This window comes from Clinocottus analis, unplaced genomic scaffold (genome assembly GCF_023055335.1).
Source record: "Clinocottus analis isolate CAN_PGR_092001 unplaced genomic scaffold, fCliAna1.0.p SCAF_4, whole genome shotgun sequence".
Classification (NCBI taxonomy): Eukaryota; Metazoa; Chordata; class Actinopteri; order Perciformes; family Cottidae; genus Clinocottus; species Clinocottus analis.
In genome coordinates this window covers 7,278,707-7,299,299 of record NW_027176153.1, presented here as the reverse complement: position 1 = coordinate 7,299,299, position 20,593 = coordinate 7,278,707, and the positions used below count along the sequence as shown (strand labels likewise).

The 20,593-nt window shown below is 42.7% G+C and overlaps 2 protein-coding genes across 2 annotated transcripts; one reads left to right on the top strand and one right to left on the bottom strand.

The window, feature by feature from the left end:
* Positions 1 to 349: 349 nt before the first annotated feature.
* On the top strand, positions 350 to 6,120 carry LOC137800281 (keratin, type II cytoskeletal cochleal-like). Its single transcript, XM_068597409.1, has 9 exons — positions 350 to 931; positions 3,306 to 3,514; positions 3,628 to 3,688; positions 3,786 to 3,881; positions 4,022 to 4,186; positions 4,289 to 4,414; positions 4,542 to 4,762; positions 4,892 to 4,944; positions 5,107 to 6,120. Exons 1-9 carry the CDS (start codon positions 446 to 448, stop codon positions 5,361 to 5,363), a joined length of 1,674 nt encoding a protein of 557 aa, XP_068453510.1. The 5' UTR covers positions 350 to 445; the 3' UTR covers positions 5,364 to 6,120.
* A 4,595-nt stretch (positions 6,121 to 10,715) lies between these two features.
* On the bottom strand, positions 10,716 to 20,374 carry zgc:171775 (STKc_p38 domain-containing protein). The gene is made up of 12 exons (XM_068597006.1): positions 20,241 to 20,374; positions 19,026 to 19,155; positions 17,997 to 18,055; positions 17,616 to 17,727; positions 16,259 to 16,288; positions 15,178 to 15,225; positions 14,911 to 15,025; positions 14,713 to 14,784; positions 12,853 to 12,932; positions 12,645 to 12,723; positions 11,309 to 11,482; positions 10,716 to 11,179 (listed from the first exon to the last, which is right to left on the bottom strand). The coding sequence occupies exons 1-12, from the start codon at positions 20,372 to 20,374 to the stop codon at positions 11,118 to 11,120; spliced, it is 1,095 nt and encodes a 364-aa protein (XP_068453107.1). The 3' UTR covers positions 10,716 to 11,117.
* Between the last annotated feature and the right edge of the window lie 219 nt (positions 20,375 to 20,593).

The window sequence follows — 20,593 nt, the reverse complement described above, 5'->3', positions numbered from 1 at the left end:
TTTTTTTCCCCTCCGACCACCCAAACCTTGCAGGACACCCCGAAGCAAAACTAGTACAACAAATATCTTCCTCCCCAACCTCACCCCTGGCTTTGCTGCCATTCGTTCCTCTGTGAACACCTGGGTGTGTCGAGCCCCGATCGCTTTACTGGGGTGGGGCTGTTACCTGTCTGACAGGCTGAGCTTCTCCAATCCACCTGTCTGTGAGTGCCCCTTCCAGGACACAGGTAATTGGAGGAGGGTTGAGGGGCGGGTGCAGCGGAGGTGGAGCTCACCGGGACCTCCTCCAGCATTGAAGGCAGATATAAGTCCCTAACGGACGGAGAGAAGACACTTAGAGGGACTTGACTCTCCTCTTCGTGTGCTCCACCGCTCTGCTGAACCTCTTTTTCTGCTTCCCTTTTTCTCTGTGAATCCTTACCTTTCAGAGGGAATAAAACCAGCCATGAGCATGAACAGGAGCTCGACCATGAGCATGAGAAGCAGTTATAGCAGCGGCCAGGGGGGCGGCTATGGTGGTGGTGGCTTTGGCATGGTTGGTGGCAATAAAGCACTCTCGTTAAGCGGAGTGAGGTCCGGAAGGCAAATGTCTGTCGGTCGTAATTACGGTGGTGGTGGAGGTAGTAGTGGAGGTGGTTTCAGTATCTATAGTTGTCGTAGTAGTAGTGGAGGTGGTTACGGTGGTGGTGGTGGTGGTTTCGGTGGTTTCGGTGGTGGTGGTGGTGGTTTCGGTGGTGGTGGTGGTGGTGGTGGTTTCGGTGGTGGTGGTGGAGGTGGAAACATCATACCGACCATCAGCCAGGTCACATGCAACCAGGGCCTGCTGGTCCCCATGGACATTACAATCGACTCCAACATTTCGACCGTCCGTACCCAAGAGAAAGAGCAGATCAAGACTCTGAACAACCGCTTCGCCAGCTTCATTGACAAGGTGAGCAGCCCTTTGTACAACGCCATTCCAAAAAGGTGTGACATGTCATACATTGGTTTAAAAAACAAATGTTGATCATCTGATGCACTGACCAGGGCCCACAGTAGTGTTATTGGGTTTGTCTTAGAGCTGCAGCAGATAGTCTCCAAGGGGGCACCTGAGCTCATTAAATATTCACAATTACACAGCAACTGATCCAAACCTGAATAATGTGCATCTCATTTCATCAAAAACTGTTGTGCAGCCATCGCTCATCTCCCCAAAACAATACTGTGCATCAGCTAGCCTCTGCACTGACGCTGAAAGAAGATCGTTTCTCCTTTTTTAACTTCTCTTTGAGTATAGTCGGGTGCTTGCCAGCTGTCTCTGTGTCGAGTACGTGGACAGAAACACCAGAGTGGTCATATTCGGTGACGAGTGGCTGTCTGCATGTGGGAGAGAAGGGATCAGGTTGTCGTCTGTTCCCATAGCAGCGAAGACTCCAAGGTTTCAACAGTGCTGCAGAAAGTAGCCCCAATCGTTCAAATGCATTGCACAATACAAAAGTCTCTGAATTTAACTTTTGGCATTATTTTAAACAGTGCAAAAAGGACGTACAAGTTAACCACAACCTGCGAGAGAGAAAGTGCCCAAGTAGATTTTGCTACTAGGGTTGCAAAATTCCGGGAATATTCAAAGTTGGAAACTTTCCACTTAACGGGAATAAACAGGAATATACAGGAATTATCGGGAATTAACTGGAAATTTGGAGGTAATTTAACTGTATTTACCTTGTCATAAGCAGACGTGCATGCAAACATTGATAATACAACTTTTAAAAATGACTTTTTTTGTTTTTTTGACATTCCGAAAGCCGCGAATAATCAAGGTGATGGTGTACTTTTGTGTGGACATACATACGTCCTACTCTCACTGTTGTAAAAAGTCTACTGTCTACAAATAAACTTGGCATTGAAATAAACATGGCTTCAGTTTACCAAGTAATCAATATGCTAATGACAAACAGTGTTGGGAAAGTTCACTTTCTACATGAACTAGTTCAGTTCATAGTCCATAATTCCAAATTTTGAACTAAATTCACAGCTCCAAAAAATGAACTAGTTAGTTGTTTGTTTTTCAATATGTTGCTATAATTGAAATCTCTATCTGTCTGCAATACCGCTCTTGGCTTCTATGCAACTCGGCGCTCTCACACTTGCCAGGCATCGGGCTGAAACGTTCAGACGCAGCACTGATGACAAAAACGTCAAAAACAACAGAATGTTTTATGTTTACATTTATGTTTCTGGCAGACGATGTTCCCAACCAGCTGCATTCAGGGTTCCTCTGAGCTCGGCATACATAGTCTTGTTCTCAACTACATTTAAGTTCCCTGTTAAATGCTTTTGCAGAAAACTTGATAAGGTTTCTTTTTTTCAAAATTCCCTAGCCAAAATTCCGGTGGAAACTTTCTGGAAATTTACCGGAAAATTTCCGCCCCTTTGCAACTCTATTGGTGCCACACCTCATCGATGTTCTCACGGAGGGACCTCATTCAAAGTAGAATTATAATCTAGTTGATGCTTCAAAATGAATCACAGTGTAATCACACATTGCATTAATTAGTGAGGGCAGATGCAGGCAAGTTCAGTCAGTGAAAGTATGCATCCCTGAGGCGGGGGAGCGGTGCATGTTAGGGGCGTGGCTAGACTCAGGTGTGGCACGGTACACCTCACCTGGCATTCGGAAAGAAAATTAGAAAAAGGAAAAAAGTTTCCAGGCACATGTACACACCCAAAGTGGAGGGATGGGCTCTACACTCTCCAGATTCAGATGTTCCCAAATAATGATCTCATCAGAGCAAGTGCAAGTCTAACAAGCCCGACTGCACAGTGGATGACGTCTGCAGCATCCCTGCCCAGAGCGGCATTTTAATGTGACAGCTGCCAGCTCTGGTGCTTACAAGAGCCGTTTGTGTGGGGAAGTCACACACAGGTGTGGCTCGATGGATCACCTGAGGAAAGTAAAACAAAGACATCAAACACCTTTTATCGCCTTATCATGAAGAAAAGCGACTTCCTTGCTATATGTATGTATGTTAACTTGCTGTTGCTCCAAAATGCTGTTATATTGTTCTGATAACATTACTTTAAAATAAAACCGTGCGATACACTAGTTTTTACTTCATTATTGAATTTGGCGCATAATGCGATCAATTGCGATTAATCGCAGAAAAATCATGCGATTAATCAGTTCATTTTTTTCAACTTTGCCCAGCCCTACTTTTTATATTTGCAGTTTGCTAAAAGTGATGAAACGACAACAGGCTCTTGCCGTCAAAGCTCTACTCTAAGCGAGAGTGGATCTGAACATGAAGCCATTTCCCCCATTTTAGGTTCGCTTCCTGGAGCAGCAGAACAAGATGCTGGAGACCAAGTGGAGCCTGCTGCAGGATCAGACCACCACACGCTCCAACATCGACGCCATGTTCGAGGCCTACATCGCCAACCTGCGCAGGCAGCTGGATGGGCTCGGCAACGATAAGGTCAAGCTGGAGGGAGAGCTGAGGAACATGCAGAACCTGGTGGAGGACTTCAAGAACAAGTGAGTCAGCACCTGCACAGCATCTTCCGACGCAACAGCCGACCTGCAGCGGTTCAAGCCATGCATGTCTTTTTTCACAGCAGCTAACTTTTCCTACTGTTTTTTTGTGTCAGGTATGAAGATGAAATCAACAAGCGTGCCAATGTGGAGAATGAGTTTGTTCTCCTTAAGAAGGTGAGAATTGAGCTCCGCCATGTCATTTACTGCAGTGGAATGAGTTATTGGCTCTTCCTCACCTCTGACAACCGCTTGTTTTGACCTCTGCTCGCAGGATGTAGACAGCGCCTACATGAACAAGGTTGAGCTCGAGGCCAAGGTTGACTCCATTCAGGATGAGATTAACTTCCTCAGAGCCGTCTACGAGGCGGTAAGACAAATGGACCACACCGCAGTCCTATAATGTCTGTTTCTTTACTCTCGCTTTAGGGAAATCTGAACTTTCAGAGGTCATTTAAATGGTTCAGATGCAGAAAAGAAATTGATATCTGACCTATATATTTTGTGCAGGAGCTTCGTGAGCTCCAGGGACAGATCAAGGACACCTCAGTCATCGTGTCAATGGACAACACCCGTAACCTCGACATGGACTCTATTGTGGCTGAAGTCAAGGCCCAGTATGAGGCCATCGCTAATGCCAACCGTGCTGAGACTGAAGATTGGTATACTCAGAAGGTAAGTAGAGACAGAAAGTAATGTCAACAACAACTCTAGTGTGAAACGCATGCTGCTGGACAAGTCTGAGGAGTCTCTAATAACAACATGTGTTTTTTTCAGTACCAAGAGATGCAGACAAACGCAGGACAGACCGGAGATGACCTCCGCAACTCCAAGAATGAGATAGCTGAAATCAACCGCATGATTAGCCGCCTCCAGAATGAGATTGAGGCAGTCAAGGGACAGGTCAGCTCACAGTTACATGCATTTATATATCATTCAAAAATAAAATAAACTGATGGCGAAGATGCAAAAGGCTTTTTGGGTGACAAATATCACTTCTGAAGCGCCTTTTAACTTTTAAACCTCGCAGCGCGCCAACCTGGAGGCTCAGATTGCTGAGGCCGAGGAGCGCGGTGAGCTGGCCGTGAAGGACGCCAAGGCCCGCATCAAGGACCTGGAACAAGCCCTGCAGAGAGCCAAGCAGGACATGACCCGCCAGGTCCGCGAGTACCAGGACCTGATGAACATCAAGCTGGCTCTGGACATTGAGATCGCCACCTACAGGAAACTGCTGGAAGGAGAAGAGGACAGGTAAAAGCTCAGCTGCTTTGGACTCACAAGACATCTGGTTTTCTGCATCACTAAGAGACTGCATTGCATCACATCGGGCCAGCAGCAGTATCAACAGCTAAACTTGATCCTTTGTGTATCTCTTTGCAGAATCTCCACTGGTGGTGGATCTGCAACCATCCACATACAGAGCTCAAGCTCCGGTATGTCTCAACAGATATCTTTACAATTCACTTCCTTTCTAAGCTACTGCATGAAAATGCAAACGAGGAAAGATGAAATCGGTTTGTTTGATATGTTTTGAATTGAAACTCAAATTCCAGCCATCTCATCTCATCTTCAAAATGTTTAATTCTCATCAACAGGTGGCGGCGGTGGCGGCGGCGGCGGTGGCGGCGGTGGCGGTGGCGGCGGCGGCTATGGCGGCGGCGGCTATGGCAGCGGCGGCTATGGCAGCGGCGGCTATGGCAGCGGCGGCTATGGCAGCGGCGGCGGCGGCTTCAGCACGAGCAGCTATGGCGGCGGCGGCAGCAGTGGCGGTGGCGGCGGCAGCAGTGGCGGTGGCGGCGGCGGTGCCATCATCAAAATGTACTCCTCATCTTCCTCCTCTCGCCATTATTAAAAACAGCAGTTGTCTTTCTCTTCATTCTTCGTCTTTTACCCTCATTTTGTCCTCCTCCTCATGTTCCCCTCCCCCTCTCCTTGACAACAACTCATAAAAACCTTAAAATATCCCCATCACCTCACTCCCTGGAGACACGGCAGCCTCAGAAACATCCAGATTGACCGTTAATAGCGGTCAAATTTGGATTATTTACTGGGTTGCTACTCCCTCTGGCACCACAAACCTGCAGAGAGTCAAGTCGAGGCAGAGTTATTAGTGGACCAGAAGCAAAGAGCAGCAGAAGTGTGAGTCAGAGTCAGCCCTCTCTTGCTTAGATCAGCAGCGCGGCTGTCGGGTGGTTGCTGGATCTGCTTTCATTGCAGTGCACCTGTAGTGTCATGACAGAGGATCCTCACAACCCAACAATACTTGCACACAAAATGCCAACAGCGGTTGTTAGAGTTGCCCAAAAGGAGGTCTGGATGTTGATGTTCTTGCATTTATGAAGCACACATGGCATAACTCCTCTTTTCTGCAAAGTCTCTTCTGTTGTCTCACATCTGGGTCATTTTGTTGTGCACACAAGCAGCCACGTACTACACTCTCATATTAGTTTGTTTGGGATCCTCTTTTCCTTCTTTTCCTGTTCTCTGAGAATATACTTTCCTTCCACTCTGAATGAAAAATAAACTTGGATTCGGCTGACTGGGAAAACCAGGTTCATTGAAAAATGTGTAACACCTAAACGTTTAAAATAAATCTGATTTCATATTCATTTTGTCCATTTTGTTTTCTCTTTTTGATGTTTGGTGTATTTAATACTAAAAATTGAATGAATGAATACTAATTGAATACAGTATTGCAATGCAATGTAAAAGGTTAGTTTCTATATAGACTTTGAACCACCTAATGTCCCTGATGAGGCACTTTGTGGTATAGTGTAGACACCTGAGGCCTGTCTCACGAAGCTGGATTTCAGTTTAGCGAGGTAACGTCTGGATTAACTCTGGGTTTTCCGTCTCACGAAGCTGGTTAACTTCTTAGCGGGGTACGTTGCCCTGGTAACTTACGCTGAACGCCTAACCTGCACTGGAGCAGGTTAAGATCCCAGATAAGATCTCAGCGGGGATATAAGACGCCGACTTGGAAAAATGGCCTGCCCATTTCTACAGAATCCCGTTGAGGAAGGTGCACGGATAGTAAGAGCAGGGCTCCGCAGAGAGCGCATGTTTCATGACCGGCAAAATCATCCATCATACATGTAGCCTGGAAGATATTATAATAAACTCACTCACCGCTTTTAACTATGTCCTTGTATTTTGTTTTAACTTGCTCTCATGTTCTTTTAGCTCCACTGGGGTTGCAACTGAAATTAGGTTATTGTTCAAGCGAAAAGATAATCAAAATAGGCACATACATTTAAAACGGTGATTTAATATTACAATCCCAGTAATTTGCGCATTGACAATTTGTTTTTGCCACGATTCCTTGCGGCTTATAGCTGCTGCAGCAGTGTTGCTTTATGCTTTGCGCTTGTATTCTTTCTCTATATTTTTTGTACATTCCTAAGATTATGGTTTGCTCCTCCGTTGTGAAATACGTTGCTCTCGGCGGCTTCTCCATGGTGCACGATTGGTCAAACGGAGTTAACTCCGCCCCTTTTACGTGCACAAGCACAGATCTAGACGAGACACTTCTGGGTTGACCCCGGGTACGTTAGCCCAGCTTCGTGAGACATGCCTCGGGGCCTTGTTCCTCTAGCCTGGTTAATTGACTGAGTTAGCATGGATCATTTGCAGGACTCATCTCAGGCTTTACGGTTCCACGAAGCAAGTTTGGCAAAATCACCATCGCAACACATTAAAAAACTTGAACCTGCTCCAGCGCAGGCTAACTAAAATTCACTGGATAAGTTGGCCACTCCCACCGGACAAAAAAAGTCAGCTTTCTTCCTCATTGATGAAGGAGCGATATCAGTTCTATTAGTTTTATAGGGGGAGAGTTCATCCAGATCTCCAAGATCTGTTCTCACATCATGATGACTTCCTGTAGAAGCTCTACTGACTCACAGACTGACTCACAGACTGACTCACAGACTGTCTCACAGACTGTCTCACAGACTGTATGCAGAGCCTTGTGCTTTTTTGCGAGTTGTACATGTTTGTACAGTGTCGGCGATACAGAAAACATCAGGAAAACCGTTGCAGGCCGTAACGTTTATTTAGCACTTAAGAAACTTATGGATGTGTTGAAAGCACTCTTTATAACTCGATGAGAATACAGAGAATGACACAATTTCTTTTCACTGCTTCAATTGATTGAATTTCTGATTATGAATAATACATACATACTGATCCCCCTATACACATCGGTAATCTACACATACATGTATAAACTAGGGCTGGGAAAAGTTGACAAAACAACAGTAAGTAGTAACAGAAAGGAGCAGCAGTAAGTAGTATATAAATCAGTTACCATTTCCATTTCATCAGGAAACAACATAAACAATCTGTTCAGTAATAAGGGCACAGCCACAGTTCATAAATATAATAAACGATGTAAGTAACTCAATATGTGTTGTAAAGTTAGAAACGGTTTGTCAATCAATTTTTTTTTGGTTTCTTTTGCATGTTTTTTAATGTTCAATTCGTGCTGCATTCATACTGTATATTTAATTCTTATTATTCTATTCTTGCAATTCATGTAGTTTTTTTATTCATATTTTTTCCTCAATTTTTGTATTTATTTAAGATGTTCCGGTCAGAACATGTCCACACGTCGCCCATCCTCCACACAGAATCTATGAGGTGATATAATGCTGCCCTGTGGTGATGACGCGTGGCACGCTGGGTCTGTCATGGTTAAACACTTCTTCATTCGTGTAAGTAACACAATTGTGCTTTGGCTTTAGAAAATGTTTTTTCAATCAAATGTGTTGTTTTAGTTGCATGTTCATGTCGGCCTCAAGCTAAATGTATCTTCTTTCTTGTTTTAAGGTATTATATTTTTATTTGGAAGGCGGCTAAAAGGGAGTCTGGTTCTGGTCTACTCTCTGTTCCAAGATTTCTATTTTCTATTTCAGAACTAAACATGGAGAGGCAGCGTTCAGCTTTTTTGCTCCACATTTATGGAACAAGGTCCCTGAAAGCTGCAGGTCTGCTGAGACCCTCAGCGCCTTTAAATCCAGTTTGAAGACTTTTCTGTTTGAGGTTGCCTTTAATTAAACCAGACTCAATGCTGCATCTCACTACTGCATTTTATTTCTTAAACTGCACTGCAAATCTTATTAATTTTATCTGTATTTTTCTTCTAAATTGTTTTTAAATCTGCCTTTCATTTTTATTTTTCTTGACTGTTTTAATGTTTTCTTAACTGTTTTTAAATCTGCTTTTATGTGAAGCACTTTAATTCGCCTTGTTGCTGAAATGTGCTATACAAATAAACTTGCCTTGCCTTGCCATTGTGCACAGATTCATTAGAGACAGTAAAGGTATGAGCACTCCCATTCATGCTACAATAAGAGCTTCATGCTACAGTAAAAGCTTCATGTTGCAGTGAGAGCTTCAAACTACAGTAAGAGCTTCATGTTGCAGTAAGAGCTTCAAACTACAGTGAGAGCTTCAAGCTACAGTAAGAGCTTCAAACTACAGTAAGAGCTTCAAGCTACAGTAAGAGCTTCAAACTACAGTAAGAGCTTCATGTTGCAGTCAGAGCTTCAAACTACAGGAAGAGCTTCATGTTGCGGTAAGAGCTTCAAACTACAGTAAGAGCTTCAAACTACAGTAAGAGCTTCAAGCTACAGTAAGAGCTTCATGCTACAGTAAGAGCTTCAAGCTACAGTAAGAGCTTCAAACTACAGTAAGAGCTTCATGTTGCAGTCAGAGCTTCAAACTACAGTAAGAGCTTCATGCTACAGTAAGAGCTTCATGCTACAGTAAGAGCGTCAAACTACAGTAAGAGCTTCATGCTACAGTAAAAGCTTCATGTTGCAGTAAGAGCTTCAAACTACAGTAAGAGCTTCATGTTGCAGGAAGAGCTTCAAACTACAGTAAGAGCTTCATGCTACAGTAAGAGCTTCAAGCTACAGTAAGAGCGTCAAACTACAGTAAGAGCTTCCTGCTACAGTAAGACCTTCATGCTACAGTAAGAGCTTCAAGCTACAGTAAGAGCTTCATGCTACAGTAAGAGCTTCAAGCTACAGTAAGAGCGTCAAACTACAGTAAGAGCTTCATGCTACAGTAAGAGCTTCAAACTACAGTAAGAGCGTCAAACTACAGTAAGAGCTTCATGTTGCAGTAAGAGCTTCATGCTACAGTAAGAGCTTCAAGCTACAGTAAGAGCGTCAAACTACAGTAAGAGCTTCATGCTACAGTAAGAGCTTCAAACTACAGTAAGAGCGTCAAACTACAGTAAGAGCTTCATGTTGCAGTAAGAGCTTCATGCTACAGTAAGAGCTTCAAGCTACAGTAAGAGCTTCATGTTACAGTAAGAGCGTCAAACTACAGTAAGAGCTTCATGTTGCAGTAAGAGCTTCATGCTACAGTAAGAGCTTCAAGCTACAGTAAGAGCTTCATGTTACAGTAAGAGCTTCAAGCTACAGTAAGAGCTTCAAACTACAGTAAGAGCTTCAAGCTACAGTAAGAGCTTCATGCTACAGTAAGAGCTTCATGCTACAGCAAGAGCGTCAAACTACAGTAAGTACTCAGTAAAAAGGAAAAAAAGACTCCTGAGCCTGTACGATCAATGCAACAGTTAAATAAAGAATGGCGTCAACACGTCCCCTGTCCTCCACACAGAAACTCTGCTGTGATAGAAGGCTGCCCTCTAGTGATGACTCCATGACATGCTAACCTCTGCCCATCAACTATTCCTCCGTAAAATCATCATTAAACAGCAACAGGTTCTTTTCTACCGCATTTCATTTTGGAAACAATTCCAGCAGTAGAGATCATGGTCGAAAAACAAAAGCCCACATGTAATTGTACTCCATACTTTTTCATATCATGAATATGTTACACAGAGTGAGACATGCATAATACCTGTCCTTGTAAAGTAAGGTATAATGTAACAAAGGATATTTTTATTAGAAGCCAGGTTGACCTTTCTTAACACACACACACACACACACACACACACACACACACACACACACACACACACACACACACACACACACATTTGTGAGTTTGTGTCCTCAGCCAACATTTTTGGTAATTCTACTTTACACTTAACAGAAGTAAAAAAAAAAGAAAAAAAGAAAGATTTGTAGGAAGCAAAAGCTTATCCTTGTCTTTAGAAACAAACATTTTATGAAATAATCTCATTGTTAGGTCCTTTTCACACCACCGTTTCTCTCGCTACACTGATCAAGCATCTAACATGTCACAGAAATGAAACCATGAGAGAAGCAAGAGAAGTAAATGGACATTGCCGTCAATGCATTTGACACATTTTAAAATGCAAATACAGCGTTTATAATTCCGTGATACCAAGTTTTTGATCAACTTCAACATACAGACAACTGTTACTGCTGTCTGAATATCACAGAGTAGAAACAACCTCGATGAGAGCCTCTCTGTTTTCTACTGTCCTGTACAGGCCACCGTACCAAGTAAAGCAACCCAATGAAATGCATTTTAATCGCGTTGCATATTAGATGCACCAACACATTTTTGGTTAATTATTTTTATGTTCATTTATGTAAGTCTGACAGTGTTGCTTTATAGTTGGTATTATAACCAATCATTGGAGGTGCCGGCACATCACGGCGTCCTACATGGCCGTCTCTCTGGGGTTGTCAGGGTCGAAGGTCATGATCTCCATGTGGATAAGACCTGATTGGATAAAAAAACAAAGTGAGCAAGTGGTTTACATTGCCCAGAAAAGTGCTAAAGTGTGGATTTATTCTTCATTGACTCTCCTGAGCTTTCACTTTTCAAATACAGGGCATTTCAAAAACGTACTCTTCCACTCGCCGACGGCGAGCTCCAGGCTCTCGAAGGAGTCGTCGTAAGGCTCCGAGTCCGGCTCGCTCTGTGGGTCATGATATTCAGCCAGGAACGGGTGAGACAGTGCCTGCTTCACCGTCAGCCTCGTCTCTGGGTCCAGCAGCAACATTCCCTCCATAATGCCTACAGCTGGAAGCATTGACATAGAACATAATGTCATACACTCATTTCTTTGTTTGTTTTTTAACCCAAAACCTGGCCAAAAATCTGAGGATTTCAGCTTTTTGACACACACGTTATTTTCCAGTTAAATCTCCTCACTCACTACAATCATTAAAGGTCCATTGATGAAGGATTGCGTGTCATCTAGTAGTGAGAATGCAAATTGCAACCGGATGAATGGCCCTCCTCTCCCTTCCCCCCGGAGAAGTGCTGGCCGTGTTATTTTGGGTTGTAAAGGGTACACGGACCCTAACGCTCGTTTCTAGTCTTCCGACCCCTCAAGCGCAGTACACTACATGTCGACGTATCCACACACATTCAGACACCGATGGCAAAGGATCTAATGCTCACTCACGCACTCAGATGTGTAAATCTCAGCCTGTATGTCAGTGGTTAAGAGTATATGAAGATGACACACAGGCAAAAAAAAAAAGGTTTCAGGTCAATAAAAAAATCACTTTCAAGATGGTTATTCATTTGAAATGATGCAGTTGTAAGGTCCAACTCTAACCTGAGGTGTGTGTGTGTGGGGGGGGGGGGGGGGGGGGGGGATCTGGCAAGAAAACACACTGATAATCAACTGTAAGCAATATTAATTGACAAATGAGAAGATATGCCACAGTGATATTGTACCGCCCTTGATCAAATGTATTTATTATGAATGGCCTAGTTTTCACTGCTGTTTGTGATTGTGGTTCTTAAATCCCGCACGGATTATACATTTGGTTTGTGGACTGTAGAAACATGGTGGTGCGACATGACGGTCTCCATGAAGACGACCCGCTCCCTGTTTTAGATATGAAGGGCTCATTTTAAGTTGATGAGAACAGGATTCTTAGGTTCAGGTAATTATACACATAATTACAACGTAATTATTAATATTATATTATTTTTCTGCGAATAAATCCTCCTAAATACAATACAATGGACCTTTAAATGTCCTTTTTTTATAAATCTAACACAAACACAAAGTAAAATTTGCAACTACAATAAAGGTGTAGTGACATGAGGTGACATGAGGTCATCGTGACCGTTGTCCTTCCAAATCGAATCAGTCCGAGTGAACATTTGTGCCAGATTTGTGAGATTTTTCAATAAATAAAAGATAAGCGGAGGCAGATCAGCGCACCGTTTTCCTCCATGGACTGAAAAACGTCCTTGAAATTTTTCTTCTTCTGTTGACGAAGACCCAGCACATACGACTGCGCCTGGAAAACATTGAAGGCTGGTGACATTTCAATCCCAGGCCCGAGCTTCAGATAACAGAACACGATGACACAAATGGTGTGGAGAGGCAAAATAAAACAGCAGCGACGAGGCCCGGAGACAAAACTTACGTCCTTACTCTGCATCTTCTGGATCAGGGAGGAGTCTGGAGTTCCTGTTAGACGAAGGATCTTATTCAGCTGGTCAATACCTGTACAGACTGGTTCAGGAAGCCCCACAATGTGCAACATAAACCACATAGATCCAGGGTCACTGGATGCAGGAAGCATCATGTTTTTACTTATCTAAGTCGCTTCTCTCCGAGAAAAGAGCGATCTTCTTTGCTATAGACTACAGAAGAAATACTTGTTGTGGAAGTCACAAAAACGTGGGCATATCGAACGCCCCCCTGTTTGGGTTCATAACACCACCATAGCCACACACAGCTCGGTGAATTTCACCGACTCCAGAAACTGCATCAGGCTCATTACTGTAAAACTAGTTACCGTTTCCGTCATTCACAATATAAATAACCTCTAAAATCTCAAAACTCATGTTTACAATGTTTACTAAGGGAATAAATCAAGAGAGAAGTAGAGTCACTTGATTATAGACTTCTATACAACCAGAGAAGTTGCCCTCATTTAATTGAATTATTTATTTACGAGACTCTCTGGAGAAAGTACATTGAACACCGCAAGACGCAGCCGAGCGTTGGTTGTATCACGTACTGTATGCCAGCTGTAGAGTTTAACAGCGCCACCCCCACTCCTTCACCAACCCCCCCAGCTGATCGCGCGTGTCACAAGCAGGGTGAGATGCCGCGAGTAGGTGTTACACGGAGTCCACAGCGAATAGTCTTCACCTAGAGATTCTTCTTCTTTCTTCTTCTACTCTACAAATTAAAGCGTTCTTATATGAGTTAAATAAGCACAACCAACTTGACTAGGTGCCTACAGCGCCACCTAAAGTACCGGAGTGTGTGGTGCAGGGTATTTTTGTCCTACTCATTCAGAGTGAGTAGAACAGAACCAGCTAGCTGGCGTCACTGTGTTTAACCAGCGAAGAGAGAGATGACAGAGAGAAGAAAGAAAGACATAGAGAAAGACAGAGCGTCAAGCTGGCCAGCGACCTGACTACAGAAACAGAAAGCAAGGCAGCAGGAGCACAGACAGGAGACAGGAGCTGCTCAATGAGAACATAAGCTAATAGGTAAAACATATTATAATACATGTAGTGTATTTGTGAAAAACAATTACATTATAAAATAGAAATAACTCTTAATTATTAATATATATATATATATATATATATATATATATATATATATATATATATATATATATATATGTATAGATATATACATAAAATTTCTGATTATGAATAATACATACATACTGATCCGCCCATACACACATTCAAACTCCTAGTTAGATGGTAATCTACAGTACACATAAATGTATATACACATGTATAGTACAAGATACAGTACATTTATACTTATCCGTATATAATAACTTGTATACTACTGCCGATACATTTTCTAAACACTGACGTATTTATCTTATAACTGATATTTTGCAATGCTTATGTCTCGCAGCGGGGGCGGTGTCATGCTGCATTCACAGCTAACGCGTTGTGAATATTTGCAACAGTTTACTGTGAACGCAGAGTTAGACTTTGCTATGATTATATGGACTTGACTTCCTCAAATGTGTTTAGGATCACCACCTTTAAGCTGGATAATAGGACATTTGATCGGCTTTGTTAAACCGGGTACAAGGAATAGGGCCCTGGTTTGGAGAGTACAATCACAGCGATAGTGTAGTTTGGTGGTGCTGTAGTGCTACACATGTCTATAAACCGGCAGTAAAACCAAGTAGTAAAGAAGGGGAAAAAAATCCTAACGGTGCTGCACCTGTTTTAAAAATTGTGCTGTATTTCTAATTATCAATGAGCATACACAGCTTTATTACAATGCGTGAGGATACTGTCGTGTCCTGGGAAAAGCACCTGGCCAGTAATCATCTCAGCCAGGATGCAGGCGGCTGACCAGACGTCCACTGTGAGGGAAGAGCATTTTAATAATGGAAAATGTAATAATTCTTTCTATCACGCTGCAATATTCCGTGATATTCTTCAACAAACTGAAAAGGGCTACTTGGATTAAAGCGAGGTTACATTATTACCTGTTTGACTGTAGTGCATCCAGTTGAATATGACCTCTGGTGCTCTGTACCAGCGTGTCACAACATAACCGGTCATCTCACTCTCCGTCTGTCTTGCCAGGCCAAAATCCAGGATCTGGGAATTACAGTTTAGGATTTAGAGTACATTTCTGTTGCATTTGATGTATCTCGGTTCAAATGTGTTGCAAGTCATAGATAGAAGATTCAAAATCATAGTGTGAAATTTAATTCAGTGTTTTATTTGATTTATTTGACCTTGAAACTTACCTTTAACTCACAGTTCTCATCCACAGCAATGTTACCAGGCTTCAGATCCTAAAATCCAACCACAAGAGTTTTTTTGATAGCACAAAGCCTAAACATACACTCAAATGTATTTTTCTTTTTAAGTTAAAGCAATAGTTTGACATTTTTGGAAATACGCTCATTGGATTTTTTTCACTGGGCGTTAAATGAAAAGCCTGTAAGCATTCATTTGCATTTTTGAAATGTGTTCAGCAGCTGGTTAGCTCAGCCTAGCATAAAAAGGGGAAAACAAGGGCAAACAGATAGGTAACAAATCTTTCAGCCTCGCTAACACTCACTCCAGAAGTCTTGTCCAGCCAACTAAGAACACACATCATGCAACTATTGCATACTGGGACTAGCACCTGTGAAGTCATGACATTGTTTCAAGATGTAATCACTCAGTTTATTCTTGTGAAATAAGTACAAAATCAAAAAGGTGTGAGAAGCAAAGCTGTGGTTTTTGTGGGTAAGGTTCAGGGGGTAGAGTGATTCCAAGAAGTTGCTAACTGTGTGCTAAGCTAAACCAACTTGTTACAAATTCACATGATTCGTCAGTTGCATGCAGTTTGTAAACACAACATTCAAATTGGCCCCTCCCCCCCGGCTAAACAAATGAGCCAGCAGCTCTCACTGGAAGGCCCTGCTGCAGAAACCAAAGACGCAATTTTGTACCAAGCACTAAACTTTATTTCTACTGTAAAGTTTAGCATTTTTACCTTTTGGGGTCATTGTTTGCTTTTGGAGCCTGCCTCAAGTGGCCATTTGAGGAACTACAGTTGTTGGCACTTCAGCTGGCATTTATTTCTCAGCACATGAGGGGGGTGCTTGGCAGGTACACACTTCAAATGGGTCATGAGTGATGATTGAGAGGGAGTTCTATCATAATAAATTGTGCTTTTGTGCAAAAATCCTACTCACTGTGTCTTTAACTCTTGGCAAGAAAGCAAATAGGTGTAATGTTCAATGTCAAACTATTCCTTTAGGTGTACAGTGTAAAAAACAAAACATATATTATTATGAAGGGTAGTGTTTAAAAATAAATAATGCAAATGAGACCAACCCGATGAACGATCCCCGCAGAGTGAATATACTGTAAAGAAGGAAAAACATAGATTTAATCACACGGTATAAAACAGCACACATGGACATAGTGCACACGCTCAGCCCAGCGGACCGCGTGGCCCGGTGTGGACTCACACATCACCAAGTGGCTTGTAAGGGCTGTGTTTTTGAGTATTTTTTCGCCTTTAAAGCAAATTCAAGACTGCTCTCACAGAGCAGAATAGAGCTCAAAGCATACACAGAGATGAGAAGAGAAAAACATCTAAGGATCAAATACGTTTTAAGCTTAACTCAAAGACAAAAAGAGACTTTTCACGAGAAGTAAGAGTTGCTTTCCAGTTTTAAACGTGCTTTCTCTTTTATTTTCACGGGCCACTCGTAGTTACACATTGACTAGCGTTGAGTGAAAGGGCATAAATAAGGGTAAAGAAGTCAGTCAGTAAACTGAAAAATGTTTTGCATGCCAGTAAGACAGCTGACCTTGTATATTTTAATGAATTCCTTCGGAAGTTGACAGTCTGTGACCTGCAGCGCACACTGTGGTGGTTTGCAGAAACGTGAGATCTGGGGCCCTGGCCGGGCCGAAATATGTTTTCTTCTTGTGTTAATATTGTTCTTGCTGAGGCGTTGACCGCCACGTGGATGTTATACGAGGCTACCCTGGTGCAGAGGGAGCTCCAGGTCATTGTATTATTCTTTAGGTCATGGCTAGGGGTTGTTACCAAAATAATTTAGCGGTCAAGTGTTTAAAAAAGGAGCAGGTCATTGAAGTCGATAAGATACATTTAGTTTTTGCCAATTCTGTATGTTATTAGTTACATTAGACAGAATAATGGAATGGCATTTTTATTTGACAACTTTAATTTCTCATGCTACTTGTACTTGAACTGCTATCAGTGCTTACACACTGAACAGCACACACACACTTTAAGGGCTTTTGTCCATAACTGATATGGGCTAGCTAGCTAAGGTTGATTGGTAACATTAGCGTGTGATAGTTGAAAGTAAAGATCATCAGACCTTCTGTAAACATATGAGAACTGTTGTTTTTCTTTACCAGATAAAAGTTGTTACTGTCGTTTGTTTTAGAGCTCAAAAATTCCATTACTTACAATATGTTTCACATCAACCTCGAATCACATTGGCAGAAGTGCACAATGACACGCAAGTGTGAAACTATTGATTAGGTTTAGCAGACTTTCTCACAGGTCTTCTGGGTGAAAGTCCTTAGTTTGTTTGACTCCTACGCCTCCACAACCTCTCCAACAATTAAAAGTAGTCGTTTCAAAATGTATTTTACTATTTACAGTTAGCGTATGCTTAACAGTTAGGTAAATCAATAGATATACACTTACCTTGAGTCCTCTTAGCAGCTGGTAGAACAGGTATGTGATGATGCGATCAGATAATCTCCGCTTCTTCATTATGTGGCTCAGATCCTGGGCGACAAATGGCATTACCATATAGCTGGAGAGAGTGAAGAAGAGGAGAGATAGAGAAAGAGAGCGTTGAAAGACAACATTAACAAATAGGTAAGGGGACATGAAGTGGGCCTAAATACTGTGGATGGCAGTTCAGCAGTCAGTCAATGCACAAAACAACCAATGCAAACATGAACAAGCATGCTCTCACACATCCTTGTGGGAACTTTTCAAACGTGCGCACGCATGCACATGGGGGTTCTCAACAAGCTGCGACAGCGAGCAGAAGAATGTGCTTTCCCAATCCCAACTCACAAGGTCTGGAATTTCTCCAGCGTGGGGTCCGGTGTGAAGACGTCAAGGAGGCAGATCACCTTGAAGGAAAAACACAGTGATACCGAATGTCTGTTAATACACAAATTTATTTGTGAAAAGGGTTCCATGCTGTGCAGAGTTAGGACTATTGCGCAATCTTGGAGTAACCAAGGTATCACAGTCATTGTTATGTGTCTGTGATGTATTTCCCAGACATGCATTCAGTACTGATGTCTTTGTTTTAGGAATCATTTTTGGAATTTTTTAGAAGTCTATGAGAAAATGACTCAACTTCTCTCTCGATTTATTCCCTCAGTAAACATTGCAAACATGAGTTTATCATCTCAATCTCTACTTTCAAGTCTTCATTTCGTAAATGATGGTCCATTTAGAGTCAAGACCATAAAGCAGGGTTAGCAGGGCAGTTAGCCCTGCTTTAGAGCAGGCTAACTGTGATTGACAGGTCACTAACTTTAACCCTGCCACCGTTTGTTTTTGGATCACCTGCAAATCAAGAGAAAGAAGGCAATAGACAAAAACCAAGATGGCGACGGCCAGAATGTCAAACTTGTTATCTCTATGAACGACTGCTAAAAAGTGAGCTTCTTTATCTATTCTAAATACAAAATAAATAAAACTGATAACACGCAATGCAAAATGGATGGTGATTCTAAAGAATACCCCAGTAAAAGGAGGTTATGTAAGAGTGTGTAAAGTTCCTTAAAGGTTTTCAGCGAAAACACTGAATCATGAGGGTTCCGACAATACACAACACTCCCAGTTTGTCAGGGGGCACGGATGAGATTAAGAGCTCTTGTTGAATGGTCAACAAAGTTTGCTTATCCTCATCTCGATGTTTAGAGTGACCTCCCAGGTTGAGTAACGACTGAACAAATACACTTAAATCTCAATTCCCAGTCTCAACACAAAGAGTACTTTTGGCCAGCTTTCGTACTGGATCGTATCAACTCAATGATCATGTTGTTGGGACCGCCATCTAATAAATAAATAAAAACTCAAAGTTCCTACATTTTCATGCTGAATATGGCGAAGCAGCCTGAGTTCCCTGTAGGCCCGCTTGCCGTGGATGAGGGACTGGAACGGACGATACAGCTTCTTGATGGCCACCTTCTCCTTGGTCTTCTGGTCCAAGGCGGAACTGAGAGTCAGACACAATGTCAAGGGGCGTGGCAGGAGCGATACCAGCCAGGGTTTCAAATAACAACCACCAGCGTAACGTAATTTTTCTGGTCATCTGTAACTCATTGATGAATCTTTTTGTCGGAGAGATTGCGCAAAATGCCCATCATAAACTCCATATTGAATTGTACTCCTCATAACTGTATTACATAGTAATACTTCATAGTAGACTTCGTCTGAAATGAGACTTTCAAAGTACTCAGGTCTAATGTCCCTTCTGTGAGCCCCCTTAAGGTCTACATTACTGGTCCAACATGATAACACCAGGGATATGATCTCCTGTGTCAGTGGCTTATCATTAGGACTGTGTGTGAGGCATCCTGGATTCCTGGCTGGGTGTCGCCGTGTCGGTGGAGGAGATTCCTGTCGTATCGGAGGACCTGCATCGACTCGCTGACTTGCCTCGGGCGGACAATAGTGCTTCTGTTAGCAGATGTCAGAGTAATCTGGGACGCTCGCACCGTCTGGGAGCGGAATGCAGACTTGAGGCTTAAATAGCCCGACATGTAGAAAACCACCAGTGATGCCGCGTAGTGAAGCGCTGGTCATGGACATGTTGTTTTACCAGCGTTACTGCTGCAATCATTGTGTGTGTTAAGTGGGTAACTGCGACTTTAAGTGCCTTATGTGTTTTATTAGGTAAAGAGAAACATCTTTAATGTTCATATAGGGGATAGTTGTGTCTATGCACTTGTATTACTTGCACTTTATTTGAATTTCATTTGAACTTAAATTGTTATATTACATAGTTTTAATTGTGGATATTCATGTTTCCCTTTTATTGCACATTGTTTTACAGTTTATTGTCAAATGTTAAAATGTCATGCACCTTTCGCCAGGACACATTCCTTGAATATGTAAACATACTTGGCAATAAATGTTTGTTTTTCAGATTTTGATTCAATAGGATGGAATTCTTTGTGAGTAACATGTTTTATTATGTCCAGTATGTTATGGCTTCAGTCATGGGTGTTTAATAGAATAAAAGATTCAAATGCACATTTCTGTCAACAACCCTCTCCCCCCTCCTCCTGGTAAACTCACCAAACTGTCCCGTAAGCTCCGGAGCCGATGGGCCGAAGCGTCGCGTACCTCTCCGGGACGTCCCACGTCGTTTTCTGGACCTCCAGTCGGTGGAAGCCCGGTCTCACGGGGGAATCCTTCACGGGAGAGTCCATGGCGCGCGGGTCGCTTGTATTCTCAGGGTGTCAGGGGGTTCAAGTCATTGGAAGGCGGCTTGCAAGAGCTTCAAGCTGGCAGGTGAGAAGGCTCGTGGTAAAAAAAAAAAATGAAAAGAAAGGTAGGTAAGAAGGTGAGAACAAGGAAACGCCCCCTGTGGCTGCGCAGGCCGGCCCACTCGGGCCGTCACGTGGACGCGCTGTCGTGCCCGCGCGGGG

Excerpts from the sequence above, each read along its gene's own strand:
- LOC137800281 (XM_068597409.1), top strand. The coding sequence starts at position 446 with ATGAGCATGAACAGGAGCTCGACCATGAGCATGAGAAGCAGTTATAGC. Across the intron at positions 932-3,305 it reads TCGCCAGCTTCATTGACAAG|GTTCGCTTCCTGGAGCAGCA; the intron begins GTGAGCAGCCCT and ends CCCCCATTTTAG. Across the intron at positions 4,415-4,541 it reads TTGAGGCAGTCAAGGGACAG|CGCGCCAACCTGGAGGCTCA; the intron begins GTCAGCTCACAG and ends TAAACCTCGCAG.
- zgc:171775 (XM_068597006.1), bottom strand. The coding sequence starts at position 20,374 with ATGGACTCTCCCGTGAAGGATTCCCCCGTGAGACCGGGCTTCCACCGA. Across the intron at positions 15,226-16,258 it reads CTGCGGGGATCGTTCATCGG|GATCTGAAGCCTGGTAACAT; the intron begins GTTGGTCTCATT and ends GTTGGATTTTAG. Across the intron at positions 11,483-12,644 it reads TCAGTCCATGGAGGAAAACG|CTGTAGGCATTATGGAGGGA; the intron begins GTGCGCTGATCT and ends CAATGCTTCCAG.